The sequence below is a fragment of the Elgaria multicarinata genome, chromosome 2 (assembly GCF_023053635.1).
Source record: "Elgaria multicarinata webbii isolate HBS135686 ecotype San Diego chromosome 2, rElgMul1.1.pri, whole genome shotgun sequence".
Classification (NCBI taxonomy): domain Eukaryota; kingdom Metazoa; phylum Chordata; class Lepidosauria; order Squamata; family Anguidae; genus Elgaria; species Elgaria multicarinata.
This window is the reverse complement of record NC_086172.1, coordinates 90,647,881-90,670,938: the sequence shown is the minus strand read 5'-3', so window position 1 is coordinate 90,670,938 and position 23,058 is coordinate 90,647,881. Positions and strand designations below refer to the sequence as shown.

General features: G+C 43.5%; 1 protein-coding gene across 1 annotated transcript in view; it reads left to right on the top strand.

Moving 5' to 3' along the window:
- TRPM5 (transient receptor potential cation channel subfamily M member 5) overlaps positions 1-21,884 on the top strand; it is a gene marked incomplete at its 5' end in the record, with an annotated part of 55,237 nt that extends 33,353 nt beyond the window's left edge. The window contains 11 exons of the mRNA XM_063118412.1: positions 3,516-3,611; positions 7,685-7,943; positions 8,945-9,063; positions 9,721-9,853; positions 12,529-12,703; positions 13,620-13,785; positions 15,728-15,906; positions 17,202-17,334; positions 18,429-18,501; positions 19,340-19,430; positions 21,781-21,884. Coding sequence (XP_062974482.1) covers positions 3,516-3,611; positions 7,685-7,943; positions 8,945-9,063; positions 9,721-9,853; positions 12,529-12,703; positions 13,620-13,785; positions 15,728-15,906; positions 17,202-17,334; positions 18,429-18,501; positions 19,340-19,430; positions 21,781-21,884 — 1,528 coding nt within the window. The remainder of the gene's footprint in view (positions 1-3,515; positions 3,612-7,684; positions 7,944-8,944; positions 9,064-9,720; positions 9,854-12,528; positions 12,704-13,619; positions 13,786-15,727; positions 15,907-17,201; positions 17,335-18,428; positions 18,502-19,339; positions 19,431-21,780) is intronic.
- Positions 21,885-23,058: the final 1,174 nt, after the last annotated feature.

Below are 23,058 nucleotides of genomic sequence, written 5' to 3'. Positions count from 1 at the left end.
GCTGAACTACAATTCCCATATACATCACCATTGGCTAAGCTGGGTGGGACTGACAGCAACTGGAGGCCAACATCTGGAGAGCCGCAAGTTCCCTACACTGTACAGATATTCAAAGATATTGCCTGTAAGCTCACAATCTCATAGATATGATACAAAAGGAAAAAAGGAACGCAAAAGTGAGCCTTGGAGCAGCCACAGTTTTACTGGCTGGTGGGTGTGGAAAGGTTGGTCTTCCTCTTACCACACTGTTCTTCCTGAGAGAGGCTCGGTGCAGCGTCTCACTGGCTGTAGGTCTCCTGACGAATATTTTCTGCAGGTTCTTATGCTACCTCATAAGAGCACACTATGTGCCAGACCAGACATTATCTCATTCGCTTCTGCATTCACATCCATCAGCTCATTGTCTTGTCTTCTCTCTCTCTCTCTCTCTCTGTGTGTGTGTGTGTGTGTGTGTGTGTGTGTGTTCCTTTCTTGTGCATTTAGAGCTTCTTTCAGTCTAATCCACAGACTATTTAAATCAACCTTCCCCAAATGGGTGACTTCCAGACATGTTTTACTACTCTCTTTACAATTCTGTTTCCTCTGTAAGTGTGTCATCTGCTAACTGAGGGAAACACTGCCAAAAGTGTCATTTTTTTCTGCATAATGTGATGATACCTCTGGAATCTGCCACTCCGGAAGGCCATGGATGTAGCCATGCAAAGTAGAAATCCATTAATCCCAGAAAGATACTAATTAATCACATGAAGAGAGAGCCAGACATCTTTCTATCCAAGTGCAAACAGCAGGACATTGCCGTTATAAAATCCCATCTGATGAAGTAGGCTTTCATCCACAACTTGCTGTGTCACAAGGCTGTTGTTGACTTTGCTTCAGAGGGCCCCTAAGAACATAAGAAAAGCCATGCTGGATCAGACCGACGGTCCATCTAGTCCAGCACTAAGGATTGCAAAAACAGAGAATTCTGTAGTATCTTAAAGACTTAACACATTTATTATAATGTAAGTGTGACAGTAGGTAAGGAATCTGGGTGAGGCACCAGGACTTAGTAAAACACGGAAGCCCTTCTTTTTACAAAACTTAAGTATTTATTAGTAACAACTTAACACACTGTGAGCCCCTGATTTATCTCAACTCCTAAATAGCTGTCCAGTCGTTCCTTGATATTGTTGGCGATGTGCTCTTCAAAATGCTTTTTTGCATCTCTTATTGTTGCTTGCATCACCTTTGTGCAAGCTTGTGCTCCTCTTTATTTTCCTCACTTGGGCAGGACTTTCATTTTCTGAAGGAAGCCCTCTTTTCTATAATAGCTTTCTTGACAATGCTAGTTAACCATGCTGGTGACCTCTTGCACTTGGTGCTACCTTTCCGAACCTGTGGTATACATTTTAGCTGAGCTTCTTTTATTGTGGGTTTGAGTAACTTCGAAGCATTTTGAAGGGATTTAACACTCTTGACTCCCCACTTCAACTTCCTTTTCACCAGTTTCCTCAATTTAGAGAAGTTTCCTCTTTTGAAGTCAAATGTGACTGTGTTGGACTTCCTGGGCAGTTTCCCACTTAGATATATATTGAATCTGATAGCACTGTGGTCAGCGTTACCAACTGGTTCAACAACATTTACATCTCATACTAGGTCTTGGGCGATTATTATTATTTTATTATTATTTATTACATTTCTATACCGCCCAATAGCCGGAGCTCTCTGGGCAGTTCACAAGCTCTCTGGGCGGTTGTAATGTAAATGTAAATGGCGATGCCATTTAGGATTAAATCCAGGGTCGCCTCCCCTCTCTGACATATACAGAAGTGTCTCAAAGGGGAAGTGAAGAGGGGAGCCTTTGCTCAAATGGAAGCACCACATGTGGAATGGAGTCTGCACAGTACTTAGGTTTCAGGAATCTCAGCTCTCAATTTCTTCATTGGGAAAGCCCATCTATACACAGTCAGACTTCCTGATTCACTGGCTGCATACAGTGGTGATAGTGGAGAGGCTCCATTAAGTAGAATGACCTAAGTCAGCCTTCTCCAACATGGTGCTGTCCAGATGTATTGGACTACAACTCCCATCACCCCAACTAGCAGTAGTCATGATGCCTGGGGATGGGAGTTATAGTCAAACACATCTGGGCAACACCAGTTTAGAACGAGAATGGCTTAACTGGAGTTCTAGCTGCATTATTTATTTCTTTATTTACAACATTTATATACAGCACCATATCTAGACAGATTCCAGAGTGGTGAACAATAAAAGATACAAAGATCAGATAAAAGAATAAAACTCCATGTTAAAAAACATTATTTTTTTTAAAAAAACAGAATTCTGATATAAATATATGACTGGTCAGTCAAGGAAGGTATTCTGAAATAAAGATGTTTTCATGAGGCACAGGAAGTAACACTATGTTATTGACTGACTGACTGACTGACCTCCAGAGGCAGGGAGTTCCATAGAAAGGGGGCCACCACACTGAAGGTTCTTCTGAAGGTAGACTCCAGTGGGGCCTTAGGTCCATGTGGAACCACAGGAGCATGCCCTCTAACAACCGCAGTGACTAGGCAGGTTAATAAGGGAGAAGGCGCTCTCTCAGCTATCCTGGGGCAGATCCACACTTAAGCTTTGGGACGCCCTGACAGTGCATTGGGGCATCCCAAAATTGATGATGTGAACCCTACCTTAAGCGTTGCAAGAAGAGGCGGCGGTGGCGGCGGAGGAGGAGGAGGCGTCCCCGCGCGGGGACGGGATGAAGAGTAAACCGCGCCCGGCGCCTTCGCCGGGCAATCAGCTGCCGCCCACCTACCCGCCGGCCTCCTTTTGCCGGCGAAAGGAGTGGGCCCCGGGTGACTCTTTCGCCGGCAAAAGGAGGCTGGCAGGTAAGTGGGCGGCAGCTGATTGCCCGGCGAAGGCGCCGGGCGCGGTTTACTCTTCATCCCGTCCCCGTGCGGGGCCTCCTCCTCCTCCTCCTCCTCCGCCGCCTCTTCTTGCAACGCTTAAGGTAGGGTTCACATCATCGATTTCGGGACACCCCAATGCGCCGTCAGGGCGTCCCAAAGCTTAAGTGTGGATCCTCTCCTGGTCCCAAGTTGTTTAGGGCTTATCCACTAGTACCAAAACCTTAAACCTGGCCTGGTAGCACATAGGCAGCCAGGGCAGTTCCCTCAGCCAAGTAGTTGCATGTTGAAAAGGTGCTACTCCTGACAATTGCCAAGCTGCTGCATTCTGCACTAGCTCCACCTTCCAGAACAGAATTATAGTGGAGAAGAACTCCATGTCTGCAAAGGTTCAGTTTATTTACCTATCAACAATAGATATATGATCCTGCTCCCACCCGCATATGTTAGAAGAATATGTGAAGACGACTTATGGTACATTATTAGATTGGAATATAAATCTCAACCCCCTTCCCTTCCGCTCAATTGAAAATCTCGCCTTACTTCAGCAGTGGAAACACCTTCCCCCACACACAACACTGCTGCTGTTTTCCAATATTTTTCAGTAAACCTATTTCTTTGCAGTGAGGAAATACAATCAATGCAGGAGCCAGAATCATTTAAAGACCTTGACAGCCCGGATACTGAAAGGACATTGCTTTTTCCCAAGGAAGCGGAGAGGTAAGGCCATACAAATTAATGTAATCTGGAAGTTTTAGGACAGAGGAACAAAAGAAGACACTTATTGGGTATTAATAGCCAGTTAGGAAAAACTGAGGTCTACTAGGCTGCTGACTTTGACATTGTGAATGATCTTTTTTATCCTCACGGAGTACCCAATAGTAAGAGCAATGCTGGTTTTACTGAGGAAATTAGAGCATAGAATATCATAGAATCATAGAATAGCAGAGTTGGAAGGGGCCTACAAGGCCATCGAGTCCAACCCCCTGCTCAATGCAGGAATCCACCCTAAAGCATCCCCGACAGATGGTTGTCCAGCTGCCTCTTGAATGCCTCTAGTGTGGGAGAGCCCACAACCTCACCAGGCAACTGATTCCATTGTCGTCCTGCTCTAACAGTCAGGAAGTTTTTCCTGATGTCCAGCTGGAATCTGGCTTCCTTTAACTTGAGCCCGTTATTCCGTGTCCTGCACTCTGGGAGGATCGAGAAGAGATCCTGGCCCTCCTCTGTGTGACAACCTTTGAAGTATTTGAAGAGTGCTATCATGTCTCCAATACAAGACTGACTTTTTTAAAGAATGGACAGCCTCACTTGGTGCCCGGTTCTATTCTAGGGGGCTGCCTAGATGCTCTGAAAGTCCCACAATGGCTGCGTGGTGGCACTGCATCAGTTATACGACACAGCGGCCACCTAGTAGCTATCGCAGGGCTTCCCCGTAAAGCTGCAAGCTAAAAACAGCGGAGATTTACCCCAACCTTTTCAGTGGAGTGAGGCAAATGTGGCACATCTGCTGTCTAACCTTGCTCTGGCGTAATGGTCACTGTCTGCCCGGGCAGGGGGCAGAGGGCAGCCCCAGCAAGCCAGATGGCTGCCGGAAAGCCAGCACCCTCCCTCTGCATCGGGATTAGCCTCCACCACCTTGCAACAGAGAAAGTGCAGGTGGGGGGTTCCAACACATCGGCAAGCTCTGGCTGTCGAGGCAGAACCCAGGTTTACCAGGGAGGGCCATCTTTTCTCACTTGCATAGTTGCATACTGAAGTCAAGGAGTAAACCAACAATCCTTGTCGCCTCTCCCCCCATGAGCAATGACAAGTGAAATGACCCTTGGTTTGCTTATTACACAGGGTTTTGTTACTTGTGCTATGCTGTTTTCATTTTTTTTAAAAAAAAAAAAAAAACCAAAACAAAATGATGACTCGAGTGCATGGTAGCCAGTTCCAAAAGTTTTAGAATGAACCATGCTCTGATGACTTGCAGGCCACACCACTAGCCGGCATCTGTGGCAGCAGAACGTGATTGCAATGGGGCGATGAATGTGATAGGGATCAGCCAAAGGAGGGCAGAAGAGATGGCAGCTCAGGAGCAAGAGGCTGTTCTCTCCGAACATAAACCAGACTGAGGAAGCAACCTAATTCTACTGGTCTCCAATTCTGAAGCAGAGGTCCCTAGAAAAGTTATAAAATGATGTATAATTAATACAACAGCTGCTGAGATCCTGCAACCCTCACAGACTGAGAAACTGCCTTGAGGGTCTTAAAATATTAATTAACTAAAAATTACTATGGGGTAGGCGGAACTTGTTTTTACAGTTGAAAAACTGGGCTGTAGTGGATGTTTGAGGGGGGCCCAGTATCACCGGCGATTTGCATTTATGTGTTCAGGCCTGCCTGCCTGAACAAACGTGTGGGTGGGGGGAGGAAGAGGCTGTCTGCTGGCGGACATCAACAACTCACTGGCGGAGTTGCTTCCTCTTCCTCCAGTATCGGAAACCTTGGGGAGGGGGCTGTGGGGGCTTCCCAGGATATGTGTCTTTAGAATTTAAGGAGAGTATTTTTGTCATTGAAGAAATCAGTTTGCAAAGATCTTGTGGAGCGCCATTTAGAAAATTAGAAGCAGATCCAGGCAGAGCTCTCTTGGAATCAGAATGAAGACTGAGGGCCAAAACAGACATTACTTTTAAATGTGTGTCTAACAGTGATGTCTTTTTGTCCCCATGTTTACTCTAAAGGAGATGCAGGGCCCAAGATCCAGATCAGGACCCATGTGTGCAGGGGTGGGTGGGCTTTTATGATCCTGATGGGGGCCCCTGCACCTACCCTAAATTAAACATGAAAAGATATTACAATCAGAATCATAACTCTTTGCAAGTGAGTCCCATCAAAATCAGTGGGATTAACAGCTAAGCAAAGACAAGACTGCTGGGTTCCACTTCTAACCTTGATGCTGAATAGTTATTTTGGCTAGAATCCTTAAATTCCCTGTGCATGAAGTTAAATGTCTTCCTCATAAATAATCAGGACTGCAGCCATCCTCTTGGGAAGCTGGAATGTGTCGTTCATATATGTAGATCCAGAGGTTTGCTGAGAATTCAAGATCTGGAGGGTCCTGCATAGCCAGCCTGATTTTTGTTCCATTTTCCCTCTCCCCCCACCTTCCATGGTGTATTTTAATAAAGAACCTTTGCTTTCCGCCTGTGCCGCTCTCTGAAAACCCTGCAGTGAAGTCCTAATTGCGGGTTTGCGCTATTAGTGTGTTGCTATAGGAATGGCTGTGACGATGACATCAATCCAGGGTTATGATGACTTCACTACGGACTCGTGCAGAGGGCGCTTGGAGGAAGAGGCCTTTTGAGAACAGCTATAATTAATATTTCATCGGAGTGCCAGGGGAAATTAAAAGGACGCAAAGCGTCCATTGTTCTGAAGTTCATTTGGAAGCTGTCTTTGTGTTCATGTTCCTCACTGTGCACTCTTAACGTTAAGGAATAATAATAATGATAATACAAAAGGCCCGGTAGCACTGTGAGTCTACAGTAGGGCAATAGAGCTGTAGGTTAAGCAGAAAAGGGTGCAGCAGAAAAAATACCTTAGGTGGTTTTAACAAAAACATACTACCTGTTAAGAGGTTATTTCCAGTAAATATCATTAAGGTTGTAATCCTGTGAACTGGGTGAGGGGATCCCAGGAGGCCTGTTGAGGGTGGAGAGAGAGAGATGCCTCTGTGACTTCAGTATCACTAGAGGCAAAAATTGTACTCCTCCGGTACAATCCTATACATGTTTACTCAGAAGTAAGTCCCATTGAGTTCATTGGGACACATTTTCAGGAAAGTGTTACAGGATTGCAGCCTAAATTGCTTTACTGCAACGGGGAAACATTTTACCATGTCTAGACAGTTGAGCTTTTGTTAAACGAACAGTTCACAAAACTGAGTGGTTTTTTGTTACAATAAATCAACTGTAATTATGCTTTGCAGCACAATGACTGTGATGCAGTTTGGGGGTAGGCACTGTGTTTCATCAAATGTGATTCATCAAATATCACTGATGTACGTGAGTACGTGATGCAGCCATTAGAAGTGATCAATTATAGCGGAGAGATGCCCGCTCATGTGGAACCGTTGTGATGCTGTGTATTACTCTTCAAAGGTGGATCATATGAACTCATTCCTGAAATAATATGAGGTTGTGTTTGTATGATTACTTCTCAAGAAAAAAAAAAGGTGTGTCTTGAAGTGTTTCAACTACCAGCGAGATCAATAGCAACTATGGAGTTCATTTCAATGAATTCTGGATTTCATTAGCTTGTTTTCCGAGAACAGCCTTCTCTAACCTGGCGCCTTCCAGATGTGTTGGACTCCAACTCCCATTATACCCAACCAGCATAATGACTGGGGATGATGGGAGTTGGAGTCCAACACATCTGGAGGGTGCTAGGTTCAGGAAGGCTGTCCTAGAAGTTGTATTAAATATTATTCTGCTTTGGTAAGATAGATAATAAAATTAAAGTTACCTATTAATCCTCTCAACTGAAGTTGTGGAACAGTGGAAGTAAAAAAAAATGCTCACCATCTGAAGAAGTAAACTTCAGTAACTTATTTTTTTGTGAAGTATTTGGGAGAAGAGAATTTTCAGCACTTTCATGGACAGAAACAGGACTCTGTTTGAAGGCAATCGCTTTGTTAGCCCACATACATATTACAATCAAACTATAAACTTACTTGGCAAACGTTGTTGAGAAAAGCAAACCCTTCCCCCCTTTTATTCCCCCCCCCTTTTATTCTTTTTTTGCAGGGGAGATGCCAAACTAGAAACACAACTTACTTCTGAAAATATAGCATGTGCAGCATTTGTGTTTACACGGTGGAAGAAATTCTGGACTGCTCCAGTCACAGTATTTATGGGGAATGTTATCATGTACTTTGCTTTTCTGTTTCTGTTTGCCTGTGTCCTCTTAATGTATTTTGAACCACCCCCACCTAAAGGTCCATCCATCCAGGAGATCATACTTTACTTTTGGGTTTTTACGTTGGTCTTGGAAGAAATCCGACAGGTCAGTAACCTACTATATAGCTCTGAGTTACTCCGTTACAGTTACTCCGCTACATCTAACAGCTTGGCTTAGATCCTTCTTTGGCAATACAAATTGCAGATGCAGAGGGCCTAATTCAAATTAGGACTGCACCAAGGAGTGAGGAGTTAGAGCCCCTCTCCCCCCCCCATGCTAGATTGGGGTCCCTGCACTGGCTCTCTGTGTGGGACAACAATGCCCCTTAGAACAAGCAAGAATCTTCTAGGCACCAATGGCCATTAAAAAAAACACATCTTTAGCTATTCAGCCATGCAGAGGCCTAGAGAAAAGCTGGGGGCTGTCTTGACAACGGTGCATTGGCACCACAAGCCACCAAAACCCCACGCTTGCACATGTGTGGGTTGTCCCCGTGCTAAGGAGTGAGTGAGGATTTCGAGCCGCCGTGCCAGTGCCCTGCCACACAACTGCACATCATTGCATGGGTGCTGCGGTGCTCCCACCCAGGATACTACCATCACAGGTCATTTCTCTTGCTGCCGGGAGTGGGGGGACAGTTCGCCTCTGCATCCAGAGCAAGAGCCAGGCTGGCTGGGAGAACCTCAGAGGCTCACTGAGGGAGGCAGAAGTCCTCAGTCGCGATTCCTCCTCCCTGCCCAGGCAGCTGCCCCAGGCAGCTGCAGCTGGGCCTTCGTAGCTGCCCCCTCTCTCTTGTCTCTCTGTTCCGTCCCCCCACGTTTTAAAACTTTTTTCACATTTATGCACTGGAGAAGCGCAGACACATTCCAGTGGCCATCCAGCTTGCTGCCCCCCCCCCCGGTCTGGGCAGATGGTGACCAATAAGGGGCCACCATTTTTGCCCGGACACACCGATGACGCAACTCCGGAGCAAGGCGACAGACGGCAGATGCTGTTGATTCCCTCATCAAGACAAGGCCCTGATCTCACTTGACACAACTTTGGGAATGTTACGTTAATGATGTGACATGGAACTGCATTACTTAGCAATTATTGTTAACTTACAGAGTTTTTTCACTGATGAAGATATGAATTTAATAAAAAAATTCAAACTATATGTAGAAGACAACTGGAACAAGTGTGATATGGTGGCCATCTTTTTGTTCATCATTGGAGTCACCTGCAGGTCTGTGGTTTTAAGAATGTTTTTTAATATGATGCCACAAATAGTATATGGGGAGATAATTTTGTAATCAGAAAAGGTCTAAAAAGGCAGTAAAATGGCCATGTGAGACCTCCAGTATACAAGTAGAAGCTGAAAAGATAAACATTTCAGAATCTTGCATGGCTTAAAAAATAATTGTTAGGGAAGACCTGTGTACTCTTCATAGAGTATAAGAATTGGAGAGCTGCTTAAGAAATGCAGTCAGTCCAAACCATAGAACAGGATAGCCAATCATATATCTAGTTGGGGGGGAAAAGACACCCACTCCCACCAACTGATAGTATTTGATGGATATTTATTTGTTCAAATTTCTGGCTTACACTGTCCTGAGGATTTGAGAAGGTTGACAATACTAGAAGAAAAGTCAATAAAATCCATACAGAAAAATACTTTTAAAATCCCAACATCCAGGAGCAGAATTAAAGAAATGCAGTCAAGGGTCATTAAAAACAATGGAGATATCTGTATTCTCATATATGGAAATTCCGTTGTACATATGATTCCAATAGAAGGAATTCTAGGCTCACCCTTGAATTAGTATGCATGAGCCCATGAGCTATAAATTATAATCTGAAGAAGGGTCAACTCATATTTTCTTATGGTTTCTTTTTTCCTCAGAATGTTTTATTCAACTTTTCAAGATGGCCGTACAATACTAGCTATTGATTTTATGGTGTTCACTCTCAGACTGATTCATATTTTTGCCATTCATAAGCAACTGGGCCCAAAGATTATCATTGTGGAGAGAATGGTAAGTACACAGAGAGACATGAAAACAAACTGAGTTGGATCCAGACTTAGTCATACTTAGAGCAGAACCGTTGAAATGAGTGGAACTTAAGTTGATCAAAACTAACTTAAGCCTCATCTTAAGTGCTTTCTCCGCTGTGGCACCCCGGTTGTGGAATGAGCTCCCCAGAGAGGTCCGCCTGGCACCTACACTGTACTCCTTTCATCGCCAGTTGAAGACCTTTTTATTTTCTTAATTTTAACTTAAATTTAAATTTTACTGTTTTAACTCTGTATTTTGATTTTATATCAATTTTGCTGCATGGTTTTTATTCTGGTTGTGCTTTTTATATTGTATTTTGTATTTGTGCTTTTAACCTGTTGGTTGTCTTACTATGGTTTTAATTTTTGTGAACCGCCCAGAGAGCTTTGGCTATTGGGCGGTATAGAAATGTAATAAATAAATAAATAAATAAATAAATAAATAAATGGGTCTGGATCCATCCTGTTATGTATTACAGCCTTCCAAATTTGGTGTGCCCCCCCAATGTTTTGGAATACAACTCCCAGCATTCCTGACCATTGGCCATGCTAGTTTGGGCTGATGGGAGCCAAAATCCAAAATGTCTGAGGGCATCTGGTTGGTGAAAGCTGATGTAGTACAGAGAACCTCTGAAGATGTTTGAAACAGCTTCTACTGTTTCAGACATACTGGAAATTAAATGGAAAAAAGTTGGAGAAGCCTCCTAAATTTCTCCAAGTGGATAGGAGCAGCCATAGGAGGATCTCTTGCAAGGGCTCCATGGAGTTAAGCTCCTTTACTAATGTATCTTAGACAACATTGACTGGGTTCAGGCAATCAGCAGAGGAAAAGAAGTCACTGTGTCTTCTTATCCCCACCCCATGCATGCCACTCATGCACCTGCCATTTCCTTAATTACCCTCACCACGGTGTGAGTTGCTGTGTCGTTCGAATCCAGCGAGGTGCGTGGTAGGGCTGGTTTCCAAACCACCCTGTGACCCCTACAACTAGCCCTGGTTTGTTGAAACATGGGTAGGGAACGGGAGAAAAGCCACTGCAGCTCCCCCCCCCAACTAATTGTTTGAACCCGGCCATTGCGTTAAGCCCTTCCCTGAACAGGAGTGATGTAAAATGCCAAGAGGTCTTGCCTTCATGCGGCTGGTGTGTGTAGACTGATTGTGGTTATGTGATGGTGAGTGAATCGCACTCTGCACATCCTCTAAGGTACACTACTAAGCCCTGGCATTGAAAACAGATTTCAGGCTCCAACTAAACTCTGACACGAAATCTCCAGATGTTTCCTCCTGACATTGAAGCATTATGGAATCATGAAGACAAAGTATCAGACCAAAAGAGCTCCCTCTACAAAAGGGGTGTTAAACCTTAGACCCCCCAGGACAAATGCAGCCCACCTGTGGGCCCACAATTGATCCTCTGGGATATCTCAGACAGCCATGCCCCCTTTTGCAGCCCCAATACCCTCCCCCCTCAACCACCGATTTTTGGTGGCTTCCTGACTTTTGTGCAGTTTCCCCCTATTCTGAAAGATTGAAATGCTTCCCCTAACTAGCGGTAAGAGCTCTATGCTGAAATTTGCTGGCATTTTTGGAATCTTGACTCTGTTGCATTTGCCTTTTGCTCTCCCCTTAACTGGAATATGCCCCCCCCCCCGAGAGCGTCCCTAAAATTAAATTCAGCTCTAGGTTGAAAGGGACATCACACCCCTTCTGCTTTATGATTTGAAAGGCTCCCTCCATTCCACATTGATACTGTCAAACCTTATGGACATGTAATGGATGAGGCTGTGACGGAAGGCTCCCTGAAGGGGGCGGTGGTGGTGTGTGCATTAGTCTTTATGATGATGCTGGACACAAGAGCTATTTTATGAGCCTCTATTCTCCCCTTTTCCATCTTATCCCAACCCTGAGACAAGGATTATTTAGGGTGACCATATTTGGGAAACCAAAAAAGAGGACACCTAGTGTGTGTGTGGGGGAAGCAGCTTTCTGAGTCCTGCAGAAAGTACGTTATTCCCCCGCCACCTTAAAGAACCCGATTGGAGTGGAGGAGGGGAAAGGATTTCATTCTGCACCACCACCATCCACTCCAATTGGGGCCTTTTCTATAATGTCCACGAATGACCCACTTTCCCCTTTAAGACCTCAATTGGAGCTCGGGGTGGGGGAATGATGTGCCTCAAGAAAGCATGTCATTCCCTCTTGCCATGCTAATGGCAGCCTTAAAGAGGAAGGTGTGTCATTCCAGGACATTATTGAAAATTATAGAAAATCCCCCCCGACACCATGGAAAGAACAAAAACCAGGACAAATCCGGGGAAATCCTGACAGTTGGTCACCCTAGATTATTTCATCTGTGTCCTGCCTATAGCTTACCAATAGTACATTGTAGGAGAATGTCCTAATAACATGGGTCTGAATTTTAATATGAACGGGTATAGGAGCAGGTTTGAGCTATTTCCTACAATTTCATTGACATTTTGCTGCATATATGTAGCACAACATGGGCCTTCCAGCAAGCCTGGGCCATAGTTCGGTGGGGTGGGGTGGGGGAGAGAGGGAGGATCTTTGAGAACTACAAAATCCCTTACTTATTCCCTTTTGATGTTCCTAATGTATGTATTGCTTTCAGACTTCTGTTTTGCCTTTCTTTATCAGATGAAGGATGTCTTCTTCTTCCTTTTCTTCCTGAGTGTGTGGCTCATTGCCTATGGTGTGACCACACAAGCCTTGCTCCATCCAAAGGACAAACGAGTGGAGTGGATCTTCAGAAGGGTGCTCTATCGCCCCTATCTTCAAATATTTGGACAGATTCCACTAGATGAAATAGATTGTAAGTTTAATGGGTGAAAGCCCTGTGAGGGCTCTCTTCTTATGCTTTGAACAGCAAGGCAAAGCAACTAAGGTGGAACCTGCCAGGAACAGCTCCTTCCCCTTGCTTAAATAAACCCTCCATGTATAGTGTCTTGAGTCAATTATGTGAAAATACTTGCACTGTGCTCCCATAGTGCTGCTGTACTCCTGCTGTTTCTGTTGGGCCAGCAGGATCCACTGCTAGCACTTCCTAGACCAATGCTGGAAATGAGGCTCATGGGCCAATTCTACCTCACCAGGGGTGCAAATCCAGCCTTCTGAAGTTCCTCAGAAGCCTCACCCCCTTTTCCTCCAACCACCCATCAGTTGGTGGTTGCTTGGCTGTTGCGAACTTCTCCCTTTTCTAAAAGATTGCAATGCCACTCCTAAGGCTTAGTTACTGGCAGAAAGAGCTTTAAGCCAATCCATGCTGGTATTTTGACCACGCCCCTTTTGCCTTTGGCCCCACTGTAGTGCAGATCCCGAGAGCATCTCCAAAAATGGAATTCGGCCCTCAGGCTGAAAGAGATTCTGCACTATTGGTGGAGACAGCGGAGGCCGGTGGCTCCGATGCCAGTGGAACAATGAATCCACTCCGGGTTTCAGTCAGAATTCTGAAGGAGCTGTTCAAGGTGCTGAACCCGTCCCCCAAATAGGTTCAGCACCTTGGCTGGCTCCTTTAGAGTTCTGACTGAAGTAGGAACATTTTGTCCCTTTTGGAAGTTACCAATTCTGAAGCCTCTTTCTTCATTGCAGGTGCTTTTGTTCAGCTTTGAGCTAAATTGTGACAATGAATCCTTTGGTAAACTTGTAGAGGAACTTTTTTTTTAGTAGATCACTCTGAATCCTTAGTATAATTTCAAAATAATTGCTTTGTTGTCACTTTACTACTACAGCATCTCGGATGAATTCAGGAAACTGCACACCCAGTCTAGAGGAGAACCATGTGGAGAACATGTCGTGCCCTAACATCTATGCTAATTGGGTTGTCATACTTCTACTGGTCATTTTCCTATTGGTTACAAATGTGCTGCTTATGAATCTCTTGATTGCCATGTTCAGGCAAGTATTACTTCAGAGAATATAAAAGGAGGAAAGGCAAGAAAATGGAAGGGACCGGCTACCATTATGACTGGTGAAATATATTAAGTATAACAGCATGGGCATGGATGTTGATTGATGGTTACCTTCCTTTTGCATTTAACAGGTACAATCCTGAAAAGGCTTGGTGTACCTAAGCCCAATTGAAATATAGAGCAGTAAATATATTAAGCACACACAGTTAGCCCCACTGAGTTCAATGGGGTTTACTCTCAGGTAAGTGGTATAGGATTGTAGCTTTAATGGTGCTTAATATAGTTACTCCTAAATATTGATTTCATTGGAACTTAGGCACACCCAACTTTCTCAGCTGAAGAACTGCTGATATAGTCAGTGTGATTCTCAAACCATATAAAACAGAACAGCTGCATTTCTGCTGACTTACTCCAGACTGGGCTGAACATGCTAACTGTTCTTTCTGACCATAGCCATGAAATGGCAAAGAAAAAACATCTGTTCATTTCTGCTACGGAACACAGTTCAGTATACATAGATTATTTTGAGCAGTGGTGAGGAACCTTAAGACAGGAGCTCACCCTTTGCTAAGTGTACATTGACCTTTCCCAACCGGCTGCGTCCAGATGTGTTAGACAACAGCTGCCATAATTGGCCATGCTGGCTGGGGATAAGGGGAGTTGTTATTCAACATCATTGAAGGGTACCAAGTTGGGGAAGGCTGGTGTATATGAAGATGCTAATACTATAGAGACCCTGATGGATAACCCTCAACACCAACACACTATAAAGATTTGATCACAATTGAATTTATAAACAAATATATGTAAATACAATATTTAAAATGTACAGAGTTCATATTCTTAATAAGGCTGCACATACTTTAACCCAGTTCATTTGTGGTCAGTACAGTTAGTAGTGCTTCCCTTAATTGAACATTATACCTCCTTGAAGTTAATATGCCAGTGCCATTGTATAGCATGTGAGGTTCTGGACTTCTACCTTGGTTAGGTGTACCTTTATTAAGCATACTTACCATCTTTAGTGGGGCCATAGCACAGTGTGATAGAGCAGAAGGTCCCAGGTTCAATCCCTGACTTCTCCAGGTAGGGCGAGGAAAGAATCCCCTCTGAAACCCTGGAGAGCCACTGGTGCCAGTCAGTGTCAACGATACTGGGCTAGATGAACCCATGGCCTGACTCAGTATAAGGCAGCTTCCTATGTTCCTAAGTCAGTAGGTTGCTTTTAGATCAGCCAAAGGCAGCACATTACCTCTGGCTGACCTTGAAGCATTACATCCCAGAAGGAGCTTAACTTGCTAGGAAGTATTGTGCTTAAATGATCCACACCTTCAGCAATGAGTAGTATAGGAAGTGGAAGAAATCTGAAGTCTTGCCTATTGTAAAACCGAATGATGCCTAACAAAAAGCGAAGCAAATTTCGGTTAATATAATCTGTAGGTAGTTAAAATAATGGTTCCCAGCTAGCAAATGTGTATGCCAAATGCAGGGAGTTATATATTTCGATGCACACCACTACATAGAGCTACTAAAATATAGTGCTGGAAATATAAAAAGATCTGATAAACAAAGTATCTGTACTGGGAGACGACTTCCTCAATTGCTTCTGTCTATATGGCGAAAGAACTATCCGAAACTGGTGAGACTGGACCGAGGCAAGGACACCCGAAACAGCGAGCCAAAGCACATGAATGGAAGATGGCTCCATGAAGTTCTCCTGCCCTCGCGTCATGCCTCAAAGCAGTATTTTGAAATTGCCGAATTCGTCTTCATCAGAATGCAAAATTGTTCACTGTCGAAGTTAAATGCCCTTAGGGCTTGGCTCAAAAAAATGTTGGCACCCTCTTACGTTAATTAGAAAAATGTTAAGTACTTTGTATATTTGAAAAACTGAGAGAGATGCTGATGTGATGCTTGTTCCTTTTAAGTTACACGTTTCAGGTTGTTCAGGGAAATGCAGACATCTTCTGGAAATTTCAGCGTTACAACCTGATTGTCGAGTACCATGGTCGCCCTGCATTTGCCCCTCCTTTTATCATTATTGACCACATTAAACTGTTTCTTAGACGAGTCTTTAAGAAGTCGGAGCCCAAAAAAGAGCATCTGGGTAAGCTGTAAGCGAAGAAGCATACAGAACCATCAGATGGCTGGTTTTCAGCTGCATGTGTCGACTGTCTCAATGGGAAAGCAGTGCTTTTGAGGCGATGGAAATTATATGAACGATCAGAATACAGCTAAAACCAATTTTGTGCAATAGTAATTAAATGCTCTTCCTAAATATGTAATTGTGAGCTACTACTGATTTTAAAGTCTAGATTACAGAAAGAGATAGCAATGTGAATAGGACATTGACGATCATTAAAAAAAAAGAAGCATCACAAACACTTGATTTGAGTATTAAGAATAGGGGGGTTGGTATGGTTTTTTGGAGAGTTTGCATTCTGCAAGATTACTATTAGTGCAACCCTATACATGTCTACTCCCAGTAACTGTGTATAGGTTTGAAGCCTTAGAAACAGAATACTAACAACAGAATCTGTTTGATTTCTAGAAGATGTTTTCAATGTAGTTTACAGAATAAATAAAAAAGATGTGAACTTACCATATACATCCTATTTTTCATCTGTTTGATTCTGATGAAATGGATCTGGTTACTTTAAACCAATATATGAAATGTATCTACATCAGAATTGTGAGAGCGTGCATAGATTAGTATTGTTGCCCACAAATTCTCCAGCATATAGATGGAAGCCACTTTTCACTCACAAATGGGAAGGGCTGCTGGGAGGTGGGGGGCATTTCCAAATTCCTGGGATGCAAGTAAGGTGCTCCGGCATATGTCACTTGACAGAGGAGAGCACCTTGCAAGACAGAACAACAATAAAGAAGACACGTAATTTAGTTCAGATGCCGCCTTCCCATTCTAACTGATTATTGGTGTCATCACAAGCCTTCCCCAACCTGGTTCATTCCAGATGTTTTGGACTTCAGCTCTCATGAGCCCCAGCCAGCAAGACCAATAGTTGGGAGATTAGTTCAAAATATCTGGAGGACTCCAATTTGGGGAAGGATGTATTCACTGCACAATTAACTTCTCTCTCTCTCTCTCTCTCTCTCTCTCTCTCTCTCTCTCTCGCTCTCTCTCTCGCTCTGTATGTGTGTGTGTATGTGTAGATGTCTGTGTGTGTGAGAGAGAGAGTGAGAGTGTTCCATGATTCCTAAAGTGGGCATACCTCATTCTGATGTATTCAAGACTCCCTAGATCATGGCTTAGGAATGAAACAATATAAAAAAATATGGTTTATTGAATGGCAAACCTGATTCACTAGGTTCTCCTCTTCCTCTTCTTCTTCCTCCTCAGCAAATATTTAATCACATGGTGCCTTTTTGTTTCTTCTGTAGAAAGAGATCTGCCAGAAGGTCTGGATCAAAAAATAATAACCTGGGAGGTTCTACAAAAGGAAAACTACCTGGCAAATCTGGAAACCAAGCAAAAGGAAAGCAATGAAGAAAGACTAAAGAACATGTCAGACAAGTAAATATCTGTGGTTCAGGGCTTCTAAACCAGTAGTTTGATGCTCATTGAGGGTCAAACTAGATGTATGTATGTTTGTTAAACATGTGTGGGCCAGTTTGGTTACAAAGAGAGGGCAGGGGTTTACCTTTAATATTAAAGGGAACGCAGCAGGGATCAGAGTGAAACCTGCACCCTCTCCTGCCTTCCCTCCCCAGGATCCCCTGTTTGAAGCTATTCCCCGCCCCCCAACTTGGTTTCAGAAGTGTCCCCATCTCTTCCATTTAGTTTTTTTAAAAGTTAAAAAAAACCCTCCCCTGCTTTATAGTGTATTTAGTGAGCACCTGCATAAGATGCAAGCATGGATCAGCAGATCCTCTCGTCAACTAAATGGATAACTAAGGGTGCAATCTTATGCATGTTTAGGTAGGAAAAAGTCCCAGGATTCCCTAGCTAACACAGGGATTTTCTCTCTTTCTCTCTCTAAACATGCATAGGATTGTGCCCTAAAACACTCAGAATGACACCTGGAACAATTCTTTGAACAATAGACTGAATGAGCACTATAGGTAACACAGCATTCACGTAAGCCATTCTTTGTGCATAGCTCGTGGCCCTTATGTAAAGCAGAGTTGAGCAGCATGGATCTCTACTGGCTAGGGCCCAGGTCAGATGCTCAATGGCTCCCATAGGATCATTACTAGAATTTATTTAAATTTCACAGAAGTCAAAGCCAGCCAATTCATTTCTCATCCAAATCACCTCAAATAAAATAAAATCTCCACTTCATTTGCATCCCACCTGAGATCATCCTAAATCAGTACTTTCTCTTCAATAACAATTGATTTGCAGCCTCTCACTGTCTCTTCTGCCATTTTCCCCTCTCCACTCACCCCTCCCAGCCATTGGCCATGCTGGCTGGGGATGATAGGACTTGCAATCCAACACATCTGGAGGGCACCAGGCTGGAGAAGGCTGAGATAGACCCAGCAGATGCTGTCCCAAACATGGAGTAGATTCCAGCCAGGGCAAGGTTTGCGGAATCTCCTCTAGCACCAACTTTTCTTTGCTCACTGTGCTTTTAATTATTCGTATTATTTTTTTTCATTAAACAGAGTGAACCATCTTTCAAAGTATTTTAATGGTCTGAAAGAGCAAGAAAAACGGCTTGGATGCTTGGAATCTCAAGTAAGAATTCTCCTTGTGCTTCAGCAATGCTTTCGTTCATGTAGGGCAAAATGTACAGCCTAGATTAAACTGCATCCATTTATTCCCAAGTATTGCTTTTAAAAATGTGCAAGGACAGTTTTGTACAGCTCAGCTATTTGTTTCTGGTTACATAAGAAACAAAGCCTTGATTAGCTATTCTCTGGTCAAGGATTTGCTCGTATTTTGTTAAATATGAATTTATTAGCCTACTTTTAAAGAGGATAAATTATTTTATGACTGTGGAGAGACTTTATTGACCTTGATCAAGAAAATAGAGATCAAGCAATATCTGTCATTCATACCAATATTTATGTTGCTGTCATACTATCAACTGTTCTTTTGAATCCCTCTGTGATGTGAAACCTCTGTAATATAATTCTACTTCTGTCTTCATTTTCCATCTGTATTCTAAACCTTCTCAAGGATTTCTCCCCACTGATCTCTACTGAAATAGCAGTGCAGGTAAACCAAGTTGCCTTCAAAATCTCTTAGTTTTCACTTCAGTGGCACATCAATTCCATAAGGCACTGTGGGGCTATTCATAGATTGGGCAGGAGGCACTTCAAGAGCATTAAAAAGAAACATTAACAATGCAGGTCTAGACAACAAGTAAATGGGTATACAATTGTAACCGCAGAGAATGTAATTATGAAGCTTTGCTATAGCTTAGTTGCTGTTGCTTATTATTGTGGTTGTTGTTGAAAACAAGATTTCCTTTTCGAGATCTCTTTTATGATTGTAATGCCAATGTGCCTTTTTTTTTTTTTTTTTACTGGTAATGGAAAATGAATTGACGCTGAAACAATTTGCTTTATAGATCAACTATTGCACAGTTATCCTTTCCTCAATGGCAGATACCTTAACCAAAAACAGCATCTTTTGCAACCGACCAGCTCTGAACAACGCATGTAAGTAAGGTGCTGACAGTGATTTTAAAATAAAATATGGGAAGTGGTGTTTTAAAAAAAAAAAAAGGAAAAGAAAATGATCAATAAAAGACTCTATAGTGAAGACCGCAAAAAGCAAACAAATCTCTGTTTACTACCCCATAGTTTATCAGATGCTGGCCCAAATCCTTTGTTTTCTCAAGTCTATAATTATTTAACAGGCAATATTGTATTATAGTAGAGGGCCAGTGTGGTGTAGCGGCTAAGAAACTGAGCAATCAAGTACCTTCCATAACCACAGTTATGAACTTGCTAGGAAGCCTACAGCAAGCCACTTTCTCCACCCCCAACCCCCTATCCAAAAATAATATTATATGCATCTATGAAGCTCACTAAGGTGTTGTCTTCAGTGGCTTGTTATAATATCTGGAGAAATTATTAACAAGTCGCCATCACAAGGCAATTTGTGGTGAATAATTTCTGCAGACATTATAACAAGCCCTTGAAGAAGGCCTGAAATACAGGAGGCTGAAATGCCTCAGGCTTTTGTATAATAAACCTTTCTGTAGCATCCCGAGACTGCTCTCCCTTTCCGTGACCACTTTGTAGCTTTGCCACGCTTTCTGCCTGAGCAAGGGCTTTCCCAATCAGGCCAGCGTAGGAGACTGGGTGCTCCCTACATGCAGTGGGGGACGCAGGGAGGCAGTTCACGCTGACATGGAAGCAAAGGGAGACACTCTTGCTCAGGCCAGCCTTTCCCAGCCTGCTCCTCTCCAGACGTATTGGCCTTCAGCTCCCACCATCCAGGGGCAACATGGCTGATGCTTGCTGGGAGTGACGGGAGCTGTAGTCCAACACATCTGGGCAGCACCAGGTTGGAGAAGGCTGCTTTAGGTCATGGTGCCTCCCCACACGCTCCCATGCATGCTGCAAGGTTTCACAGTGTGCAGATGGGCTTTCTCAGCGGTGAAATGAAGAGCTGAAATTCTTGGCGTCTAAGAACTGTGCAGATTCCGTTCCACATGTGGTGCTTCCCTTTGAGCAAAGGCTCCCCTCTTCGCTTCCCCTTTGAGACATTGTGGTAGGGTATGCCTGGGCCCTCTGGAGCACAGAGAAGAGCAGACTGCTTTGTGACGTGGCGCACTGTGGTGGATCAAAGCCTGCTTCATCAGATGGGATTTTAGAACGGCAATGTCCTGCTGTTTGCACTCAGATAGGAAGATGCCGGCTCTCTCTTCATGGGATTAATGAGTATCTTGGTGGGATTAATGGATTTCTACTTCGCAGGGCTACATCCACGGCCTTCGAGAGGGACATGTATGAAGGGATTGCCATGTTTGGCTGTTGCAGGGGAAAATGACACTTTGGGCAGTGTTTCTCTCAGCTGGCACATTACATGCTTACAGAGGGAAAAGGATTGTAAACAGTGGGCCCACAAGACCAGGAAATGTGAGAGCCAGGAACGTCTGTGACGTCTGTATGCAAAGCTCACAGCGGTGCAAGATAAGAAGTAACTTGTTCACAATAGCAGTACTATCTTCCTAGTTATGCTAATTTTAACACCTGTAGTGGGAGATAAACTCATGCTTCCCAGGGTGGTTACCGATATTGTTAGCTCAGCATAGCTAGGAAGAGAGCATCACTAATGACTGCCATTGTGAATGGGTCACCTATATTCTCTTTTGCATAGAAATTCGGGCCTATAACACCTTGACATTTCATGGCCTTTTGTCTCTACTATTTACAGGGTTTTCCTTGGTGCTCATATGCATTTCAGAACTGAGGACATCCCTGAATGCATCTGATGAAGTGGGCTCTAGCCCACAAAAGGTTCATATCTCAATGGGCAATATCCAAAGCTGCCCGCATGCAAATGGGATACACCACTAGAGCAAGAGGAAGTTAGCGGATCCTGCAGCAATCGGAAAGGAGCTGAAATGCTCATTTCTGGAATGGAGCTAGTAGAAGGGAGCGCCTCTGTCCTGTCCTGTCCTGTTCCAGAAATGACTTTCCACTCAGTTTCAGGTTTCCTGTCAGAAGCGCTGGTTCCTGCTGCACTCACAGTGGGTCCAGCAAGCAGAATAGAAACAATGGGAGTGCAGCAGTAGTATGGAATATTGCCCAATAAATCGGTCAAGTTTCTAAGGTACAAGACTTTTTCCTGTTCTCCCAGGATTGAAAATCTGTACAGGCACAGACACAAAGGATGCAAGAGAATTCTCTGGATGACTTATTTTTCTTTTTAAAGAAAATCAAAGTAGGTTTGATGTATGGGATTATAAGAAAGCAAATCTGTAGATACTTAATTAAACTGTGCACCTATCTACGCTTTTGCATTTAACCAGTGTTTTCATTCTAAAAATCCTTATAGGTTCTGTTAATACAGACACTCATCAAATGCCTGCATCGGAAAGCAATGAAGATGGAGAAAGCACCAATCAATTTGAAGATGACATAATGTACATCGATAACTAACTCTCACTCCAGATCACTTTACTGTTTTTGATTGGCTTTTTTGCACACTCAAGATGCTCTTCAGTCACCTAAAGGATATTTTCTCTTAATGACTACTGCTCTGTTCTAGACGTATAATGCTTATCTCATTTTAACATTGCATCCAATTTATTTTAGTGTTGCTTCCAGCAATCCATCTCCTTCTCAGCATTCTGAGATACTGAACTTCTTTTGCTGTTCTGGGGTTAGTTACAGAATCGTACTTCTACCAGCAGAAGAATATCGCTGATGGAATGGGACTTCTGCATCCTCTCCTCCCCGCTGCAAGGGAGAGGGGAAATTTGGTCTGCCAGTGCTGTCCATTCTAGTTTCTGAATGGAAAACAAAGGGCACTATTGGATACAGCCAATAGTGGTGGTAGTTCTGCCAAGTGACTTAAGTAGCTTTCTTAAGCACTAAGCTTAAGCCCTGTAAGAGATTTGCTTTCTGTTATTATGATGATGCTAGGGTACAGGGGCAGGGGGAGATTAGTGAATGCTGGGGTGGGGGAGCAACGGGGCAAGTAGGCATACACACATAGAACACTGTATGCTTCATGCATCAGATGCTTTAGTTTGGATGAGGCCTGCTGGGAAATGATTTGGAAATATGATTTGAGGTTGATCAAATACATTACTCATAAGAACTTGCAACTTGGTATTGCTCAAAAGACATTAGTCATAAGAATTTGTGACATGACCTATCTGTAACTAGGTGAAGGGTTCAGGGTGAAGGAAAGACGAGGTCGTGATTGGAAAAATCCCCATGTCCATAAGAAGTAAGCCAGACAGTTGACCACGTGAAAAGCAGAAGTAATGTCCAACTTAGAGGCAAACAAATAACATCAGGAAGGGCTGGAACATTCTGGGAAGAGGATGATCTAAATTAATGATGTGGACCAATAGATTTAGCCATTTCAGAATAAATTAATATGTATTAGGAGGGAGGGGTATTTGAGAGGGTATTTAAGTCTGAACACAGAAGACAAAGATGTCTTCCCTTTCTCTCAGGCATGACTTGGTCTTGCCTGGGAGAGATGGGAGTCCCTCTGTGAAGAAGAACTCCTTTGCAGAGTCAGTATGAATGAGGCAGATACTTTTTTCTTCTCTAAAACCATCAAGACTTCCACTGATTTCAGTGGTGGTTTAGGCCTAGT